This window comes from Somniosus microcephalus, chromosome 2 (assembly GCF_052327205.1).
Source record: "Somniosus microcephalus isolate GS21.2 chromosome 2, FLI_Smic_1.0, whole genome shotgun sequence".
In the NCBI taxonomy this organism is placed as follows: Eukaryota; Metazoa; Chordata; class Chondrichthyes; order Squaliformes; family Somniosidae; genus Somniosus; species Somniosus microcephalus.
Genome location: NC_140988.1, coordinates 230,320,839 through 230,339,891, shown reverse-complemented (window position 1 = coordinate 230,339,891; position 19,053 = coordinate 230,320,839). Strand labels below are relative to the sequence as shown.

At 49.1% G+C, this 19,053-nt stretch overlaps 1 protein-coding gene across 8 annotated transcripts in view; it reads right to left on the bottom strand.

Annotated features, from left to right (window-relative positions):
• spata18 (spermatogenesis associated 18) overlaps positions 1 to 19,053 on the bottom strand; it is a 188,800-nt gene that overhangs the window by 61,185 nt on the left and 108,562 nt on the right. For 7 of the 8 annotated variants that reach the window (XM_085969940.1, XM_085969939.1, XM_085969942.1 and 4 more), the window contains one exon: positions 17,317 to 17,475. The exons of the other annotated variant lie outside the window; for it this stretch is intronic. In XM_085969940.1, the coding sequence (XP_085826066.1) occupies positions 17,317 to 17,475 (159 nt within the window). The remainder of the gene's footprint in view (positions 1 to 17,316; positions 17,476 to 19,053) is intronic. 8 annotated transcript variants of the gene reach the window in all.

Here is a 19,053-nt window from a genome sequence, read left to right as displayed (position 1 = left end):
GGCTGAGAGCCTCCCTATCGATCTGCGCATAGTTGCGCTCAGCGGAGGTCAATGATCTGGATGCAAACGCGACTGGCCTTTCCGTGCCATTTGGCAACTTGTGTGAGAGTACTGCCCCAATACCATATGGAGAAGCATCACAAGCCAACCGAATAGGCAGTGTCGGGTTGAAGTGAGCCAACACTTCCTCTGAGGTGATCAATTCTTTGCTTTTGCGAAATGCCTTCTTACAGTTTTCGCTCCATTCCCATGGTACCCCCTTCTGTAAAAGAGCGTTTAGCGGGTGCAGTACCGTGGATAGATTTGGTAGAAATTTATGGTAATAGTTAATCAATCCTAGAAACGACCTCAACTGAGAGACATTATCCGGAGCGGGAGCCTTTACAACTGCCTCTATCTTGTCAGGAGACTTATGAAGCCCCTCCCGGTCAATGACATGACCACAGTACGAGATCCGCTTCTGGAAGAACTCACATTTCTGCCGATTAACTCTAAGTCCATACTCTTTCAGTCTGTTGAGCACCAGTTCCAAGTTTGCGAGGTGTTCTTCATCACCATCACCTGTAATCAGAATATCGTCCAGGTAACATTGTGTGCCTGGAATTTCCTGTAATACCTGCTCCATGGCCCTCTGCCAAATTGCTGGAGCCGATGCCACTCCAAAAACCAGCCTATTGTACCGGTACAAACCTCGATGCGTGTTGATCGTGAGGTATTGGCGTGACTCTTCTTCAACCTCCATCTGCAAGTACGCCTGCGCCAGGTCTATCTTGGTGAAGTGTTTCCCGCCAGACAACGAAGCAAAAATATCCTCAATCCACGGAAGCGGATACTGCACCGTGTGAAGCACCGGATTAACGGTGATTTTGAAATCTCCACAGATGCGAACCTTCCCTGGTTCTCCTGGCTTGTTGCTCGAAGGATGTTTCATAACGGGAACAATGGGCGTAGCCCACTCACTCCAATCTACCTTAGACAGTACACCTGAACGTTCTAGTGCTTCCAGTTCCGCTTCTACAGTAGGTCGTATTGCATAGGGTACCGGTCTGGCTTTAAAAAATTTTGGGTGTGCATGTTCATCAATCTTGATGTTTGCCGTAATTCCTCTCAGTGTTCCCAGTCCCTGCTGGAACACCTCTTTAGCATCATCCAATATTTTGGACAATCGTTTAGGTTTGACATCTGTTTCCCCGGAATCTACCGTTAGTGCCTTCAAGGAGTGCCAGTCCATATTCATTTTCCTAATCCACTCCCGTCCCAGTAGTGGTGGACCTCCTTCAGGTAGCACATATAAGTCCATTACTTGGCTTTCTTCGACCTTGTGGACCACTTTTACCTCTATCTTTCCAATGGGGTACACTCTTTGCCCCGTGTATGTTTTCAATATAATCTCCGTATCCCGTAGGGGAATATGTTGGAATAACCTTTTGTAATCTTTCTTATTCATGACCGTCAATGCCGATCCAGTGTCCAATTCCATCTTTACTTGGACTCCTGCTATCTGAAGGGTGACCCAAATTGTCTGGAGATCTGCATCCTTACCAACGTTGTGTACTCTTAAGCTACCCAGTTCATTACTGCTAGCGTCTGAATCTGACTTCTGTTCGGTCGAACTGTTCTTTGTCACCTTGTGTACCTTTATGTATTTTCCTTGCGGTGACTTTTTGTTGCTGGTCTTCTTTCCTGACCGGCATACTTTAGCTATGTGGCCAAGCCTGCCACACATTCTGCATTCTTGGTTTTAAACCAACACTGGTTCTGATCGTGCGTTGTCTTTCCACAACGATAACATTTTACAGTACTCAAACCCAATTTATTTGTACTGAGTTCCGGTGACCATAGCTGCATTACTGCCGTGCCTCTCGCTGCGGCTTCGTGTGCTGCTGCCATAGTGACCGCTTTCTCAAGCGTCAGCTCATTCTCCTCGAGCAGTCGCTTTTGTGTATCTTCTTTTAATAAACCACACACAAATTTATCTCGTAGCGCCTCTGTCAGTCTCGTTCCAAACTGACAGTACTTTGCTAGCTTACGCAATTCCATTAAATATTCAGCATTGCTTTCATCCTTCAGCTGCCTTCTGCTGTAAAATTTAAATCATTCCGCTAGCATCAGCGGCGTGGGGTTTTGATGATTTTTCAGGACAGTAACAATCTCCTCGAACGTCTTATCCGCCGGTTCATCTGGTGATAAAAGGTGTTTCAATTGCCCGTATGTCTTCGCACCCATTAAGTTTAATAATGTTAGTGCTTTCTCTTCATCTGGGATTTTATTTGCTTTACAATAATTTTGTATGCGTTCTACATACATGGCCCAATCTTCGATGTCGCTATCAAAGGTATTAATGTTCCCATGTTTAGGCATCGTTGCAATTTAAGTTATTTTAATTTTTATCCAAGATGGCGGCTTCCCGCTCTTGTCTTCGTCCTCCGCCTACAAAATGGCGGTTTTCCCGAGCTTGGCGGTCTTCACCCGTCCCCCGACGCTGTCTCCGCTTCACCGCGGCTCTCACGCCTTCAGTTGCCCCAGACGCTGCGCCTTTTTAGCCCGAATGTGGCCCGGCCCTTATCACCAGCCGCGATCGATGTCCCCGTGCTGCGCCTTTCGGCCCGAATGCGGCCCGGCCCTTATCTCCGGTCGCGATCGATCTCACCGCCCTTATTCCTCCGTCTTCCCTCCCCGTCTGTACAGCCAACGCGGCCGACTTTTTGGTCGCGTCGCTGCCCGGCTTACCCACCACCGAGGTAGAAAGAAGATAGCTGACAGCCGCTGATGGAGGCTTCGAGTTCAGGATGTCTTCTGCACTCTGGTTTCTCGATGTCTGCCGCGCGACGTGTCTTCCAGCAGGGTGATGAGGGTGGAAGCCTCTCTTCGACGTCCGTTCTGTGGACGAAGCCGCCGTGGATATAAACTGCCGCAGGGTAAGAATCGGACTCGTCGCCACTGTTAAGTCTGTGTGTTCTAGTTGTAATTACTAACACAGACTACAAGATTAAAGTTCAACAGGTCTTTACTGGTTGGAGGTCAGGACTATACTAAATACAATATTACTACACAGTGCTTATATACCGGTGGTCACCACCGGTATTACGTATACAGCAGCCAGAGAAAGTAGTACATCTCTTAAGGCGGAACAGGTTACATACACCACAGCCTCAATATTAAACCTCCCATGATGGGCAGATCAGGGTCGGTGGGAGAGGCGGGACACTTCATTAACATATTTAAATGGAGCTCCCACAGTGCAATTGGGAGCCCGATTTAAAATTCACTGCCGCTCCGGGGGTTTCCCTGGGGTCGGGAAACCCGGCAGTGAAAGTGAGGTGGGAGCTGCTGTCTCCACAAGTTAAGTGTCTTTTCCAGCACTCCTTGTGGGTCAGGAGGAGGAGGAATGCTCCCCCCGGTCCCCCAAGGAAGCCTTCAGCTTCCCCGATCATGGGCTGTCTTTCCCCATGCCCCCAACCCCAATCGCAGGCACTCTTCCCAGCCCCCCCAACCTCCCCCCACCGGTTGCAGGCTCTCTCCCCCCTTCCCCCCAATCGCGGGCTCTCTTCAGTCTCTTGATCGTGAGCTATCTTTTCCACCCCCCCACCCCACCTCAATCCCGGGCTCTTTTCAGCCTCCCAATCGCAGGCTCTCATCCCCCCCACGATCGCGGTCTCCCTTCCCCTACCCCGCCCCCGATCATGGGCTCGCTCCACCCCCCCACCACCCCCCCCCACCCACCCCCGATCACGGGCACTCCTTCCCCAATCGCAGGCACTCCTTCCCCCCTCCCCCTGATCGTGGACTCTCCTTTCCCCCTCCCCCTGATCGCGGACTATCCTTCCCCCCTCCCCCTGATCATGGACTCTCCTTCCCCCCTCCCCCGATCATGGACTCACCTTCCCCCCTCCCCCTGATCATGGACTCTCCTTCCCCCCTCCCCCTGATCGCGGACTCTCCTTCCCCCTCCCCCTGATCATGGACTCTCCTTCCCCCCTCCCCCTGATCGCAGACTCTCCTTCCCCCTCCCCCTGATCATGGACTCTCCTTCCCCCCTCCCCCTGATCGCGGACTCTCCTTCCCCCCTCCCCCTGATCGCGGACCCTCCTTCCCCCCTCCCCCTGATCGCGGACTCTCCTTCCCCCCTCCCCCTGATCGCGGACTCTCCTTCCCCCCTCCCCCTTATCATGGACTCTCCTTCCCCCCTCCCCCGATCATGGACTCTCCTTCCCCCCTCCCCCTGATCGCGGACTATCCTTCCCCCCTCCCCCTGATCATGGACTCTCCTTCCCCCTCCCCCTGATCATGGACTCTCCTTCCCCCCTCCCCCTGATCGCGGACTCTCCTTCCCCCCTCCCCCTGATCGCGGACCCTCCTTCCCCCCTCCCCCTGATCGCGGACTCTCCTTCCCCCCTCCCCCTTATCATGGACTCTCCTTCCCCCCTCCCCCGATCATGGACTCTCCTTCCCCCCTCCCCCTGATCGCGGACTCTCCTTCCCCCCTCCCCCTGATCATGGACTCTCCTTCCCCCCTCAGCCACATCATGGACTCTCCTTCCCCCCTCCCCCTGATCATGGACTCTCCTTCCCCCCTCAGCCACATCATGGACTCTCCTTCCCCCCTCCCCCTGATCATGGACTCTCCTTCCCCCCTCCCCCTGACCATGGACTCTCCTTCCCCCCTCCCCCTGATCATGGACTCTCCCTCCCCCTCCCCCGGCTCCGATCGCAGGCACTCTTCCCCTTTTCCAATTGCCAGGGACCATCCCGAAGGGTCCCCAGCTGAGGCCTCCTCCGCTGGTTTTCCCTCCTGACTGCTGGCCAGGCTGTCCAAATGCACGGCTGCCCGGCGGGAAACAGGCCAAAATAATTTTTATGAGATCGTGCTGTTAAGCCTTGCCGGGTTCTTCAGCAATTTTTAGCATCCCATCACCCGCCCAGTAAATATCAGGGCCAATGTCCCCAAAAATCCAGAAAGGGGCAGGCCAAGGTGCATTCCATGGGAACCTCCGCCAATGTCCCCAGCAGGCTGTCCAAGGTCAGGGGAAAGTTCTCTAATTTGCCCGCCAATGGCAGGCACCCGATGCCATTGGGGTAAATCTAAGACACCTGCCATAGAAAACATGCCAGAACGTCGCTGAGGTAGTCAGGCCAGGGCCACAGGGGGAATGTTAGGGCCCCTCTCACAAAAGAAATTTAAACAGTGTCCCCCACTCTACATTCGCAGCCTGGACCTCTAGTTGGGCCTCACTTCTGCCCCAGTCAGCTGGTATGCCTGGTCTGTCATACCTCCGCCAGCCATACACCAAGTGTCACTGAGGGACTAGTCATAGAGTCATAGAGTTAAACAGCACAGAAAGAGGCCCTTCGGCCCATAGTGCTGCGCCGGCCATCAAACCCTGTCTAATCTAATCCCATTTTCCAGCGTTTGGTCCGTAGCCTTGTATGCTATGGCGTTTCAAGTGCGCATCTAAATGCTTCTTGAATGTTGTGAGGGTTCCTGCCTCTACCACCCTTTCAGGCAGTGAGTTCCAGATTCCAACCACCCTCTGGGTGAAAAAGTTTTTCCTCAAATCCCCTCTAAACCTCCTGCCCCTTACCTTGAAACTATGCCCCCTGGTTATTGACCCCTCTACTAAGGGGAAAAGTTCCTTTCTATCTACCCTATCTATGCCCCTCATAATTTTGTACACCTCAATCAGATTCCCCCTCAGCCTTCTCTGCTCTAAGGAAAACAACCCCAGCCTGTCCAGTCTCTCTTCATAGCTGAAGCGCTCCAGCCCAGGTAACATCCTGGTGAATCTCCTCTGCACCCTCTCCAATGCAATCACATCCTTCCTATAATGTGGTGACCAGAACTGCACACAGTATTCCAGCTGTGGCCTAACTAGCATTTTGTACAGCTCTATCATAACCTCCCGGCTCTTATATTCTATGCCTCGGCTAATGAAGGCAAGTATCCCATATGCCTTTTTAACCACCTTATCTACCTGTCCTGCTGCCTTCAGGGATCTATGTACATGCACACCAAGGTCCCTCTGATCCTCTGTCTTTCCTAGGGTCCTACCATTCATTGTGTATTCCCTTGCCTTGTTAGTCCTCCAAAAATGCATCACCTCACACTTTTCAGGGTTAAATTCCATTTGCCACTGTTCTGCCTATCTGACCAACCCATCTATATCGTCCTGTAGCCTGAGGCTTCCCTCCTCGCTATTTACCACTCCACCAATTTCGTGTCATCTGCGAACTTACTGATCATACCTCCTACATTCATATCTAAATCATTAATGTACACTACAAACATCAAAGGACCCAGCACCAATCCCTGCGGTACACCACTGGACACAGGCTTCCAGTCACAAAAACAACCTTCGACCATCACCCTCTGCCTCCTGCCACTAAGCCAATTTTGGATCCAATGTGCCAAATTGCCCTGGATCCCATGGGCTCTTACCTTCTTGACCAGTCTCCCATGCGGGACTTTGTCAAAAGCCTTACTGAAGTCCATGTAGACTACATCAACTGCACTACCCTCATCCACACACCTAGTCAACCCCTTGAAAAATTCAATCAAATTGGTTAGACATGATGGCCTAGAAATTCACTAGCCTTAGCGCCGCTTTTGAGGCGCTAGAGGGACTAGCGCCAGAGTTATGGCCAGTTGAAAAATTCCCTGGGGCCCTAAAGCGGCGTTGCACCGGTAGCGCTGCGCCGGCACCGATGACGTCATCGGTGTGCGCAGCGTCCCGGTTGCCATGCCGACGGGCCCCAGCGCCGAAATTCAGTTGTGGCCGCCTCGCCCGTGGCAGCCGCAACTAAGACTCTGGCAACAGAGTCCAACATGTGTTTGCGCCGGCGCATTAAAGGCCCCGCGGCGGCCGGCCGCTTTCCCGCCGGCCGCCTGCCCGCAGCTCCCTCCCCGGACTTCTCCCCCCCACCCCCCGGAACAGATGCAAGCTCGGCACTTGTCCGAGGTGCCGGGCTCATTTTTAAACAGATTTGCGCGGGCCGCGGCCGGGTGCAGGCAGCTCCTCCTTAACGGAAGGAGGAGGCCTGCACTTCCCCAGCCTGCCGCACTGCATCGGGTGCCACAGCGCCGGAATTGCGGCGCTAAACGGCAGTTAGCGCCCTTTTCCAGGCGCTAAGACCCTTCAGTAGCGCCGGCAGCCGTTTGGGCGCGGCGCTACTGAATTTTTGCCGCGCGCAGGGGGACTTAGCGCCGGCACTAACTTCCGGCGCTAAAGCCCTGGCTAAGCCAAAACCCAATTTCTAGGCCGATATCCCCCTGACAAAGCCATGCTGACTATCCTTGATTAATCCTTGCCTCTCCAAGTGGAGACTAATTCTGTCCCTCAGAATTGTTTCCAATAATTTCCCTACCACTGATGTTAGGCTCACTGGCCTGTAATTCCCTGGTTTATCCCTACTACCCTTCTTGAATAATGGTACTACGTTAGCTGTTCTCCAGTCCTCTGGCACCTCCCCTGTGGCCAGAGAGGTTCAGAAAATTTGTGTCAGAGCCCTTGCAATCTCCTCCCTTGCCTCACACAGCAGCCTGGAATACATCTTGTCAGGGCCTGGGGATTTATCCACTTTTAAGCCCGCTAAAACTGCTAGTACCTCCTCCCTCTCAATACTAATTTGTTCAAGTATATCACAATCCCCCTGCCTGATTTCTATGCCTACATCGTCCTTCTCCATAGTGAACACAGATGCAAAATATTCATTTATAAACCTCACCTACATCTTCCGGCTCTACACACAGATTGCCACTTTGGTCCCTAATGGGCCCTACACTTTCCCTAGTTATCCTCTTGCCCTTAATATACTTATAAAACACCTTGGGATTTTCCTTTCTTTTGCCCGCCAGTGTTTTTTCATACCCCCTCTTCATTCTCCTTATTTCTTTTTTAAGTACACCCCGCACTTTCTATACTCCTCTAGGATTTTCCTACAAGTATATGATCCCAGTCCACTTTGGCCAGATCCTGCCTTATGTTGTGTATGTCCCTTTAAGGGAATAACTGGTCTCAGACTGCAGTACCAGCAGTGACCACCCCTGTATAAAAGGCCCTAGCAGGCTTCTGTACTTTCAGTTTCCAGGTTGTCTCCATTCAGTAAAGACTTGTTAAACCAACTCCTGCATTCCATGTCTCCATTAACACACGGATCTAATACTGGTGACGAGTAAGAAACGAACTTACCTGCAACTCGGCAGCACCTCAGACGACGTTATTGAAGGTCAAAGCCAGAAAAAATAAAAATAAATAAATAATCCAAAAATGGGCGTCGACCGTGGGCAACCGCCCTCCAAATTATCGGATTGAAAACTTGCAGGAGAGACTGTCAAGAGCCAGGCTTGGTTCTCCAGTCTGTGGTTTCCCAGCTAATCGGGCTGGTGGCAGGTAGTGCACTGATCCTTCCTGGGCTGCGGCGGGCTAGAGTTTGATCGGGTGGCTCTGCAACGGGGCCGGGCAGCGAGTCGGGAAGCAAAGGGAGAGAGAGAGGGTGCAGCACACAGGGCGCGGCCGGTGCCTCGAAGCCGGGCAGCGTTCGGACCTAAGAAGAGGGAGGGAAGTGTCCCAGAGGGTCCGCTCCACGACGGGAACGGTTCTTCAATTAACGGAGCAAATATTGAAGCGCGATAGAAAAATAAAAATACCGCGGAGAACAGCGTTGGCAGCAGCGGCAGCGGCGGGAAAGCGCGGGAGGCGCCATCTTAACTCAGCGGGGAAGAAGGAAAAGCGCGGGAGGCACCATTTTGATCCATCGGGGACGAAGGAAAAGCGCGGGAGGCGCCATTTTAGATTTTTAAGATGCCAAAGACTGGCGATATCACTGCCTTCGATAATGCAATAGAAGACTGGACCACGTATGTGGAAAGAGTCGAGGTATATTGCGAGGCAAACGAAATAGCCGATGAGAAAAAGGCATCGGTATTGCTAAATTTAATGGGCGCAAGAACGTACGGCCTATTGCGGGACCTGATTACTCCAGCCAAACCGAAGGCGAAGAGTTTTAACAAAATTGTTGCTATCCTACAGGAACACCTAAATCCTACACCGCTGCTGATAGCAGAAAGATTTAAATTCCACAAGAGAAATCAGCATAAAAATGAGAGCAATGCTGATTACCTTACGGAACTACGCAAGCTATCAAAGCACTGCCAGTTCGGAGCAGGACTGGCAGATACCTTACGGGACAAATTTGTCTGTGGACTCCTGAGTGAAGGAACCCAGAAGAGGTTACTCTCAGAGAAAGAGCTGACGCTAGATAAGACTTTCAACATGGCAGTATCGTACGAAGCAGCAGCAAGGGGAGCTGCGGAAATACAACAAAAGCCACAGGAATACGGCACCCACAAAATGACACGGGGATTTGCAAAATGTTATCGCTGCGGCAGAACAAATCATGACCAGAAGGACTGCTGGTCCAAGGACAAAATATGCAGGCAATGCGGAAAGATGAGACACATTGCACGAGTTTGCAGGTCTGGGAAGAAGACCAACGACAACAAAAAGGCTACTAAAGAACCGTACAGGAAAGTACAAAAGATGATGGACAGTAGTTCCGAAGACCAGATGAGCGATAGTGAATCCGGGAACAAGAGACTAAGCTGTCTCAAACTTCACAACGTAATCACAAAAGAGGATCACCGAACCATTTGGGTCACCCTCACGATAACAGGGTCCCAAGTCAAAATGGAATTGGATACAGGATCAGCTCTAACCGTCATGAATTGACGAGACTACGAGCGGCTATTCTCACACGTACCCTTGAGAGAGACATCCATTGTCTTGAGGACGTATACGGGGCAAAAAGTATACCCCAGAGGAAAAATAAGGGTGCCTGTCGAATACAACGGCAAGAAAATACGGAAATTGTATCTCTACATTCTGCAAGATGGTGGACCACCGTTATTGGAACGTGAATGGATCAGAAAGATAAGTTTAGACTGGCAGTCCATTCAGGCACTGACGGTGGCTGGTAAAGAGGATGCCGACGTCACTCCTGGATGATTGTCAACAATCTTCGCTGACGCCGAAGAGGTATTTCAACAAGAACTGGGCACTCTTAAAGGCGTAACCGCCTCGATAAAAATAGAGGAGAATGCAATTCCCAAGTTTTTCAAAGCAAAACCGGTACCATATGCAATTCGCCCAGCCGTCGAGGCAGAGCTGGAGAATCTGGAGAAGGCAGGCGTGCTTTCTAAGGTAGACTGGAGCGAGTGGGCGACACCCATCATTCCTGTCATGAAGAAAACGTTAAACAATAAGTCTGAGGAGCCAAGGAAGGTTCGCATCTGTGGGGACTTCAAGGTGACGGTGAACCCAGTCCTTCACACAGTACAATATCCTCTTCCAAGGATAGAAGATATCTTCGCCTCACTATCTGGAGGGAAGCGTTTTACAAAAATTGACCTAGCACAAGCATATTTGCAGATGGAGGTTGAAGAATGCTCTAGGAAGTATCTCACGATAAACACTCACAAAGGTCTTTACCAGTATAATCGACTGGTATTCGGAGTAGCATCAGCTCCGGCGATATGGCAAAGAGCGATGGAACAAGTCCTGCAAGGGATTCCGGGGACTCAGTGTTACTTGGACGACATCCTAGTGACAGGTGATGATGACAGTGAACACCTTGCCAACCTAGAGCAGGTGCTCACTAGACTACGTGAACATGGGCTACGAGCCAATTGCCCTAAGTGCGAGTTTTTTAAGAAACAGATATCGTATTGTGGCCACGTGATTGATGAAGAGGGGTTGCATAAGTCCCCTGACAAAATTGAAGCGGTAGTTAAGGCTCCAGCGCCTGAAAATGTGTCACAACTGAGGTCATTCCTCGGATTGGTGAATTACTACCATAAGTTTTTGCCGAATTTGTCCACAATTCTGCATCCACTGAACGCCCTACTATGAACGGGAGTAGCATGGAAATGGAGCGATGAATGTAAGCGGGCCTTTCAGAAGAGTAAGGACCTAATCACTTCAAGAGAAGTATTGGCTCACTACAACCCATCACTACCGATAAGACTGGCGTGTGATGCGTCTCCCTACGGCATTGGGGCGGTACTGTCACATAAATTCCTTGATGGTTCAGAGAAGCCGATAGCTTTTGCGTCACGCTCGTTAACTTCAGCCAAGCGTAACTACGCCCAGATTGACAGAGAGGCCCTCAGCCTGGTGTGGGGGGTGAAGAAGTTCAATCACTACCTGCACGGTCAGAAATTTACTCTACTAACTGATCATCAACTTCTCGTCTCCATTTTCAACCCTCAGACGGGCGTACCGATAATGACGGCACAACGGCTACAGAGGTGGTCCCTTTTCCTAGGAGCACACCAATATGACATCGAGTACAAAGGAACTAAACAGCATGGGAATGCTGATGGATTGTCGCGCCTACCGTTGCCGACGGTGGAAGAAGAACTGGCAGTGGATCCAGTGGAGTTATTCCACTCGACTATAGTCGAATGTCTCCCTGTGACGAATGCAAACATAGAAAAGGAAACACGAAATGACCCGACACTCTCCTGGGTCTATGATTTAACGGTGAAGGGATGGCCAGCACATGGCGAACCACTGCTGCCAGCATTCTCGCCGAGAAGAGAACAGCTGTCAGTGTGCAGAGGAACCTTGATGTGTGGATCCAGAGTAGTAATTCCACCCAAATTGAAGGATAGAGTGCTCAATGAGCTTCATGAGGGTCATCTGGGAGGGGTTAAAATGAAGAACTTAGCCAGAGCGTTTGTGTGGTGGCCGGGAATCGATAGAGAAATCGAAGAGATGACCAAGAGCTGTACAGGATGCCAGGAGGTCCAAAACGCCCCACCACAAGCCCCTCTACATCCATGGGAGTGGCCCTCATCTCCATGGCAAAGGGTGCACATTGATTTTGCTGGTCCCTTTATGGACTCGATGTTGTTAATTGCGGTGGATGCACATTCAAAGTGGCCAGGGGTAATAAAAATGTCCTCAACCACCACAGAAAAAACTATCACAGTCTTACAAACCATATTCGCCAGGAATGGGCTGCCTGAACAGATTTGCTCTGACAATGGACCACAGTTTGTGTCTGAAGAGTTCCGGAGGTTCTTAAAGAACAATGGTGTTAAGCATTACACATCTGCCCCATATCATCCAGCCACTAATGGATTGGCCGAGAGGTTTGTTCAAACATTCAAGAAGGCTATCAAGGCAATGTGTAATGAAGATATACCCCTACAACACAAGGTGGATAACTTCTTGTTTGCCTACCGGAATGCGACACATGCGGTTACCAACCAAACTCAAGCCATGATGTTCTTCAATCGAAGACTACGATGCCGCTTGGATTTGGTTAAGCCAAACGTCAGAAGAGATGTGGAGAACAGGCAGTTTCAGAATATGAATGAAAGGCCGACCAGGAGTTTTAAGATAGGTCAACCAGTTTTGGCCCGGGACTACCGCACAGAGAAATGGCAGCCAGGAACGATCTGTACACGGTAAGGACCTCTAATGTATACCATGGACGTTGGAGAGAGCATTGTAAGACGCCATGCTGACCAGATTCTAGAGTCACTGGAAAACGTCAACTCCACACCACGATCTGATACACCTGGCGATGAAACTGAAGTACCAATTGCATCTACCGCCAAATCGGTGATATTGGAAGCAGACGAACTAAACAACGACATTGATCCCGACTCAACCTTGCCAGAATAACCTGATATCCCAAAGAGGCGTTATCCAGACAGAATCAGGAAGCCTCCTCAAAGACTGAACTTATAATTGCTTAACTTCAACCAATGTATCTAGCAACCGTAATTGTAATTGTAATTAGTTATTATTTAGTTGTTAAATGAATGTTATGTACTGTTTATCTAAAAGGGGAGGAATTGTTGTGTATGTCCCTTTAAGGGAATAACTAGTCTCAGACTGCAGTACCGGCAGTGACCACCCCTGTATAAAAGGCCCTAGCAGGCTTCTGTAGTTTCAGTTTCCAGGTTGTCTCCATTCAGTAAAGACTTGTTAAACCAACTCCTGCATTCCGTGTCTCCATTAACACACGGATCTAATACCTTATCATATTAAAATCGGCCTTCCCCCAATTTAGAACCTTTATTTTCGGTCCATCTTTGTCCTTTTCCATGACTACCTTAAATCTTACCGAATTATGGTCACTGTCACCAAAATGCTCTCCTAATGACACTTCTACCACTTGCTCAGCTACATGCCCTAGAATTAGGTCCAGTACCGCCCCCCCTCTTGTAGGACTTTCTACATGTTGGCTCAAAAAACTCTCCTGGATGCACTTTAAGAATTCTGCACCCTCTAAGCCTTTCACACTCTGACTATCCCAGTTAATATTGGGGAAGTTGAAATCCCCTACTGTTATTACCCTATTATTTCTACACTTCTCTGAGATTTGCCTATATATCTGTTCCTCTATCTCCCCCTGACTGTCTGGGGGCCTATAGTACACTCCCAGCAAAGTGCTTGACCGCTTTTTGTTTTTAAGTTCTACCCATATGGCCTCATTAGCAGAACCTGCTAAGATATCATCCCTCCTTACAGCAGTAATTGACTCTTTGATTAATATTGCGACACCCCCTCCTCTTTTATACCCCCCTCCGTCTCGCGTGAAGATTCTATACCCCGGAATATTGAGCAGCCAGTCCTGCCCCTCCCTCAACCATGTCTCTGTGACAGCAACAATATCATACTCCCATGTGTTCATCAACGCTTTCAATTCATCTGCCTTACTCGCAAGACTCCTTGCATTAAAATAAATGCCATCATGCCTTGCCATACTCCCTTCTGCCTTTACATATTTGCTCCGCCTTCCAAGCTAACTTTTTTTTCCCTCTATATTTGGCTGTGCATCACCCCCTACTATAGCTCCACTCCGTATCCCATCCCCCTGCCAAGTTAGTTTAAACCCACCCCAACAGTACTAGCAAACCTCCCCACAATGATGTTGGTCCCGTTGTGGTTCAGGTGCAACCCGTCTGACTTGTACAAGTCCCACCTTCCCCAGAAGCCGACCCAGTGATCCAGGAAACTAAAGGCCTCCCTTCTGCACCAACTCTTTAGCCGCGCATTCATCTGCTCTATCCTCCTATTCCTATACTCACTAGCACGTGGCACTCGGAGTAATCCAGAGATTATAACCTTTGAGGTCCTGCTTTTTAATCTGCTACCTAGCTCCCTAAATTCTTGTTGCAGGACCTCATCCCTCTTTCTACCCATGTCGTTGGTACCAATGTGAACCACGACCTCTGACTGTTCGCCCTTCCCCTTCAGAATGCCCTGCAGCCGTTCAGTGACAGCCTTGACCCTGGCACCAGCGAGGCAACATACCATCCTGGAGTCACATCTGTGGCCACAGAAACATTTGTCTGTTCCCCTATCACTATTGCTCTCCCACTCTTTTTCCTCCCCTCTTGTGCAGCTGAGCCACTCATAGTGCCACGGACTTGGCTCTTGCTGCATTCCCCTGAGAAACCATCTCCCCCAGCAGTATCCAAAACGGAAAATCTGTTGGAGAGGGAGATGGACCCAGGGGACTCCTGCACTACCTTCCTAGTTCTTTTACTCTGTCTGGCAGTCACCCATTTCCTGTCTGCCTGTGCACTCTTTACCTGTGGTGTGACCACCTCATTAAACGTTCTATCCACGAAGATCTCAGCTTGGCGGATGCTCCACAGCGACTCCAGCCGCAGCTCCAGCTCCGAAACGTGGATTTTGAGTAACTGCAGCTGGAGACATTTCCTGCACATGTGTTCACCCTGGACACTGCAAGTGTCCCTGACTTCCCACATAGCACAGGAGGAGCACTCCAGGCTGCTGAGCTGCCTTGCCATGTCCTACCCTTAATTTACTCCCTCTACTTCCTTTAAATTAAAGAATATTAAATACACTAGGGATCTTACTTCCCTTTAAACCCTACTTACTCTAAACTAGAGACCTTACTTTTACTTTAACGACTGGACTGTAGAAATACTCACCAGGTCCTACTTACCAATCAGCTCCTTCCCTGGTTATGACGTCACTTTAGTGGTTTCGCAGTTGTTGTTGTTTGACTTAGTAGGAACTCCGGGCATGAGGAGTCCCTGTCCCCCTTATAATGTGCGTCAAGTTTGGGACAGGCGGAGGTTACACCCCCAACCATCCCGGATAAGGCCAGGAACCAGCGCACGCACATCTCTGCCCAGTTTCTGGCCCTTCCGGTGGACTCCTGCTGATTTTATGGTGGGAATGCACCAGAAAAACCATAGATTTTCAGGAACCATTAGAATATGCCAAGAGAGGTGACATACTGTGAAGTCATGTCAGAGAGGCAGTGCTTTGCTGACAAATTGTTTTCTCTGAACATGCTTTGCTGCACCCTTAAAAAAAAATTATAAAAGGGTTTGGTTTTAAAAGCAGAACAGACTCAAGGGGCTGAATGGCCTACTTTTATTCCTATGTAAAACTCAATCCAGTTATTCTGGATTTATCATCTGCTTGCCCTCACTGACTCTCTTTCTCTTTCAAAGAAAAAATCGAGACCATACTAAACTAACCTAAATGGAGATGGCTGATATCAGAAGAAATAATTAAATATGTGTATGAAGGAAAGGTGAACTACTGAGAGTGTGTATTCCTTAGTGCCCAGTAGTCACATAGGATTTCCATTAAACTAACAGACACCATGAATTGGTATCTCTTCTTATGGGTTAACTTTTAGAACATGGATCTTGAAAATCTAGTCGTCTGTAATCTGTAAATTTGGCAGCATTACAGCAGAACATTCGGTAACTAGACCAGGAGCTGGACTGGTGATCAAGTTTCCAGAATGGCATGGGGGTGGGGGGCTTCAGAACCCCCGTACAGTCCAAACATGGCCATCAATGCGAGATGGAGCATAACTAGGGAAGGGGACACCCGCATTGCCGCGCCTTCATTGGGTCTTGGCATGAGGTGAGACCGGGCGTACTTCATCAACAGGGGTAGAAGTGGAGCCCATTTGAGGGTCCAGGCCAGGATTGAGACCAAGAAAACCAAAGAGGAGCCCATTTTTTTCAATGTGGCTGTTCGATTATGCTGTTTCTGGGGGCATGAAGGGAACCTGTTATGCCGCCCCCCCCAACATATGGGTACCCTCCACCCAGACTTTTCAGCCTTCTCTGTATGGTGGGCACATTAATGCAGCCCTAGTGGAGTGGGTGCCCACTGATAGCAGTCTATGAAGTCAAGGGGAAAGAAAATCGAGCGTAGTGTAAAACTGGCTGCCAAAGCACTATCGCCCATTTTGCAATACCGCCCAAGATGAATTTCACCCCAGACCTGTTTATTTAGAAAGGAAGGAAGTCAAACCTGCTGCCACACTGAAACAAGAACCTCCTTGTTAAGGAGAAATGCCACAAAAGAGGAAAAGGTAAGATGTCAGTCCAAAGTAATCAGAAAAAATTATACGGACAAGTTCATCATGAATAAACAAAAAGGCACAATCATTTTTTATTTCCCTTTTCTGCTGTATAGATCAACCTGTAAAAAGTTTCTACTTCAAGACATTAATTAAAATATATAAATGCAAAATACTGGCCCTTTGAACAAATCAGGACAGTATTTGGCTTTGGTTGATATTACCATCTGAAAGTTTTCTGTTGCTTTAAAAAACAGAGCTGTATCATTATGAATGTATATTGACCATTATCTAAAAAGGGCTGAGGGTCTATTAAGTTTGCTTTCAGTGAATTGTAATAGTTACAGACATGGGACTTTCAAGGATATCACTGTACAGATATTTCCAGCTCATGCAATTATTCTAAAAAATACTAGGGTACAAGTTACCATCGCTGATGTTGCTATATGAATGCATAATGAACCTATTTCAAATTCCTCTCTCTAGTATTTTAATGGAAGCGTTAGTTAACACTTCTGTTAAAATACTGGAGAAAAGCATTGGTTATGTGTGCATTTAATATCCGTAAATAGTCAACAGTTATTTCTATCCTACCTTTTGTTCACTAATTACTTATTTTCTTAAACTGTCCTGATATTTATGAGATCAACCTAGCAAGCATAAGAGAATTTTTCTGCAATATTTAAAGTGTTTCTAATCAACATGAATTATAAATATTTTAATGCTGTATGTTAAACAAAAACTGAGATTGAAAGATTCAGAAATATTGTGGCTCTTTTTGATTTCCAGTGTAAGTAAGTGGTTAGTATAGATTATTCAATTTAGCTGGATTATCTTAAACAGCAGTGAAAAGGCATACATATAATAAATGGAATCAATTGTACATTCGAGAGCCTACAGCACATTTGACGCATCTTTCAATGTACTTTCATTCATACATACGTTGATGCTGGACTGGACATCATAGAGATCCATGTTGCGAATGATATAATCCATCACAGTTTCATTCAGTGACTCTGGCCCGAGGTGAGAAGGAGAAAGTGTTTTCCGTACTCGCAGTTTGAATTGTCGGAAAGCCATTTTGGCTGCTTGGAATGCCTCCTATGTTCAATGGGAGCAGCAAGTTAGAAACAAGAATTACTCTGTACTGTTTGATGTTGTGCAAGTCATTCCATTTCTGGGATATTTGCCTTAATGGGTTTTCATTGCACAGCTAGAAGTTCATTCAGGTCTGTATTTGCCACTTGAGTTGTGTAGTATCATTCCCAGAAAAAATAAAATAAAAATAACTTGTGTTTGATTTAAGGAGTGAAAACAATCTTTATACCATGGCCCACAATATCATAAATAATTTTGACAGGATTTTTTCTGCTTATTCCTTCTATGCTCAGTAGGCAAGTGTTTTACTGTGTACATGGTGATACACTGAAAAATAGAGACCAAGAAGGTCAGGGCCTAGAAATTCAGTATAGCCACTTTTGGGGCGGTAAAGTCGGGCGGGCGCTAAAGTTTGCGCCCGCCGGAAAGTGGAGGCCACTTCGCCGATATTCAGTAGCTTTGGCCAAGGAGTTTGCTCGAGCGCTAAAACTGGCGTTGCACCCCTATCTTTAGGCGCTAAGCTGGCGGTGCAGACTGATACCGCCGAGGCCGGGCGCAGCGCAGGTGCCGTCATGTTTTGATTGACAGCAGACACCCTGGCGCCGGCCAGCTCTTAAAGGGGGAAGGGTCGACTTGGTCTGCTGCCACGCCCTGGATACTGCAGCCCTCCAGCTAGGCCTAAACACTGCTGCTGGAGAGAAATAGCGCCAGCAACGATGCAGAGGGCCCGTGAGCGAGCGCAGCGCTTCTCTGCCCATGATTTGAAGGTGCTGCTTAGGGGTTTGGAGAAGAGAAGAGATATCTTGTGCCCGGACAGTGGCAAGAAGGCTCCCAAGAGGCTGTACAGGAGAGCCTGGAGGGAAATCGCCCAGAGGGTCACAGCCAACAGCGATGTCCCCAGGACTGGTGGCCAATGCCGGAAAAAGTTTAACGACCTCACTCGGTTGGTCAGGGTGAGTACCCTTTCCAGTGTCCTCCTCATCCTTGCATGTGCACCTCACATTATGGGCAAAGGGACCTCAAAGGCCTAATGGCCAGCCCTCATCCAGCAGCTATGGCACTGGCATGAACATCAATAGCACTTTCTGCACTTTACACACTGGCCAAGCTATTCCACCATGGGAGGCAGTGCACACAACAACAGGGCACCACACTGGCCAAGCTATTCCACCATGGGAGGCAGTGCACACAACAACAGGGCACCACACTGGCCAAGCTATTCCACCATGGGAGGCAGTGCACACAACAACAGGGCACCACACTGTACTTAGAGGCCGTCCTTTCTCTTGCAGGCCAAGCTGGCCCAGAATCTGAAGAGCCGGACTGTCACCGGGGGAGGCCGTGCCCAGTTCCAGGAGCTCAGTGACCTGGAGGAGCGCGTGGGTCGACTCATGGGTGCCCGGGTGATTGGCCCCGTTGCAATTGGAGATGCCGACCCTGTGCTGGGCCCCAATGGTAAGGACATGAGCGTTTGGACCTCTCTCGTTCCCCTTGCGCTTCAGATCTACATCCTTTGCCACTGTCCGACCAATGCGCATAATGCCACCACTCATGCCTCCCTCGCTGACGCCCTGTCCTCAC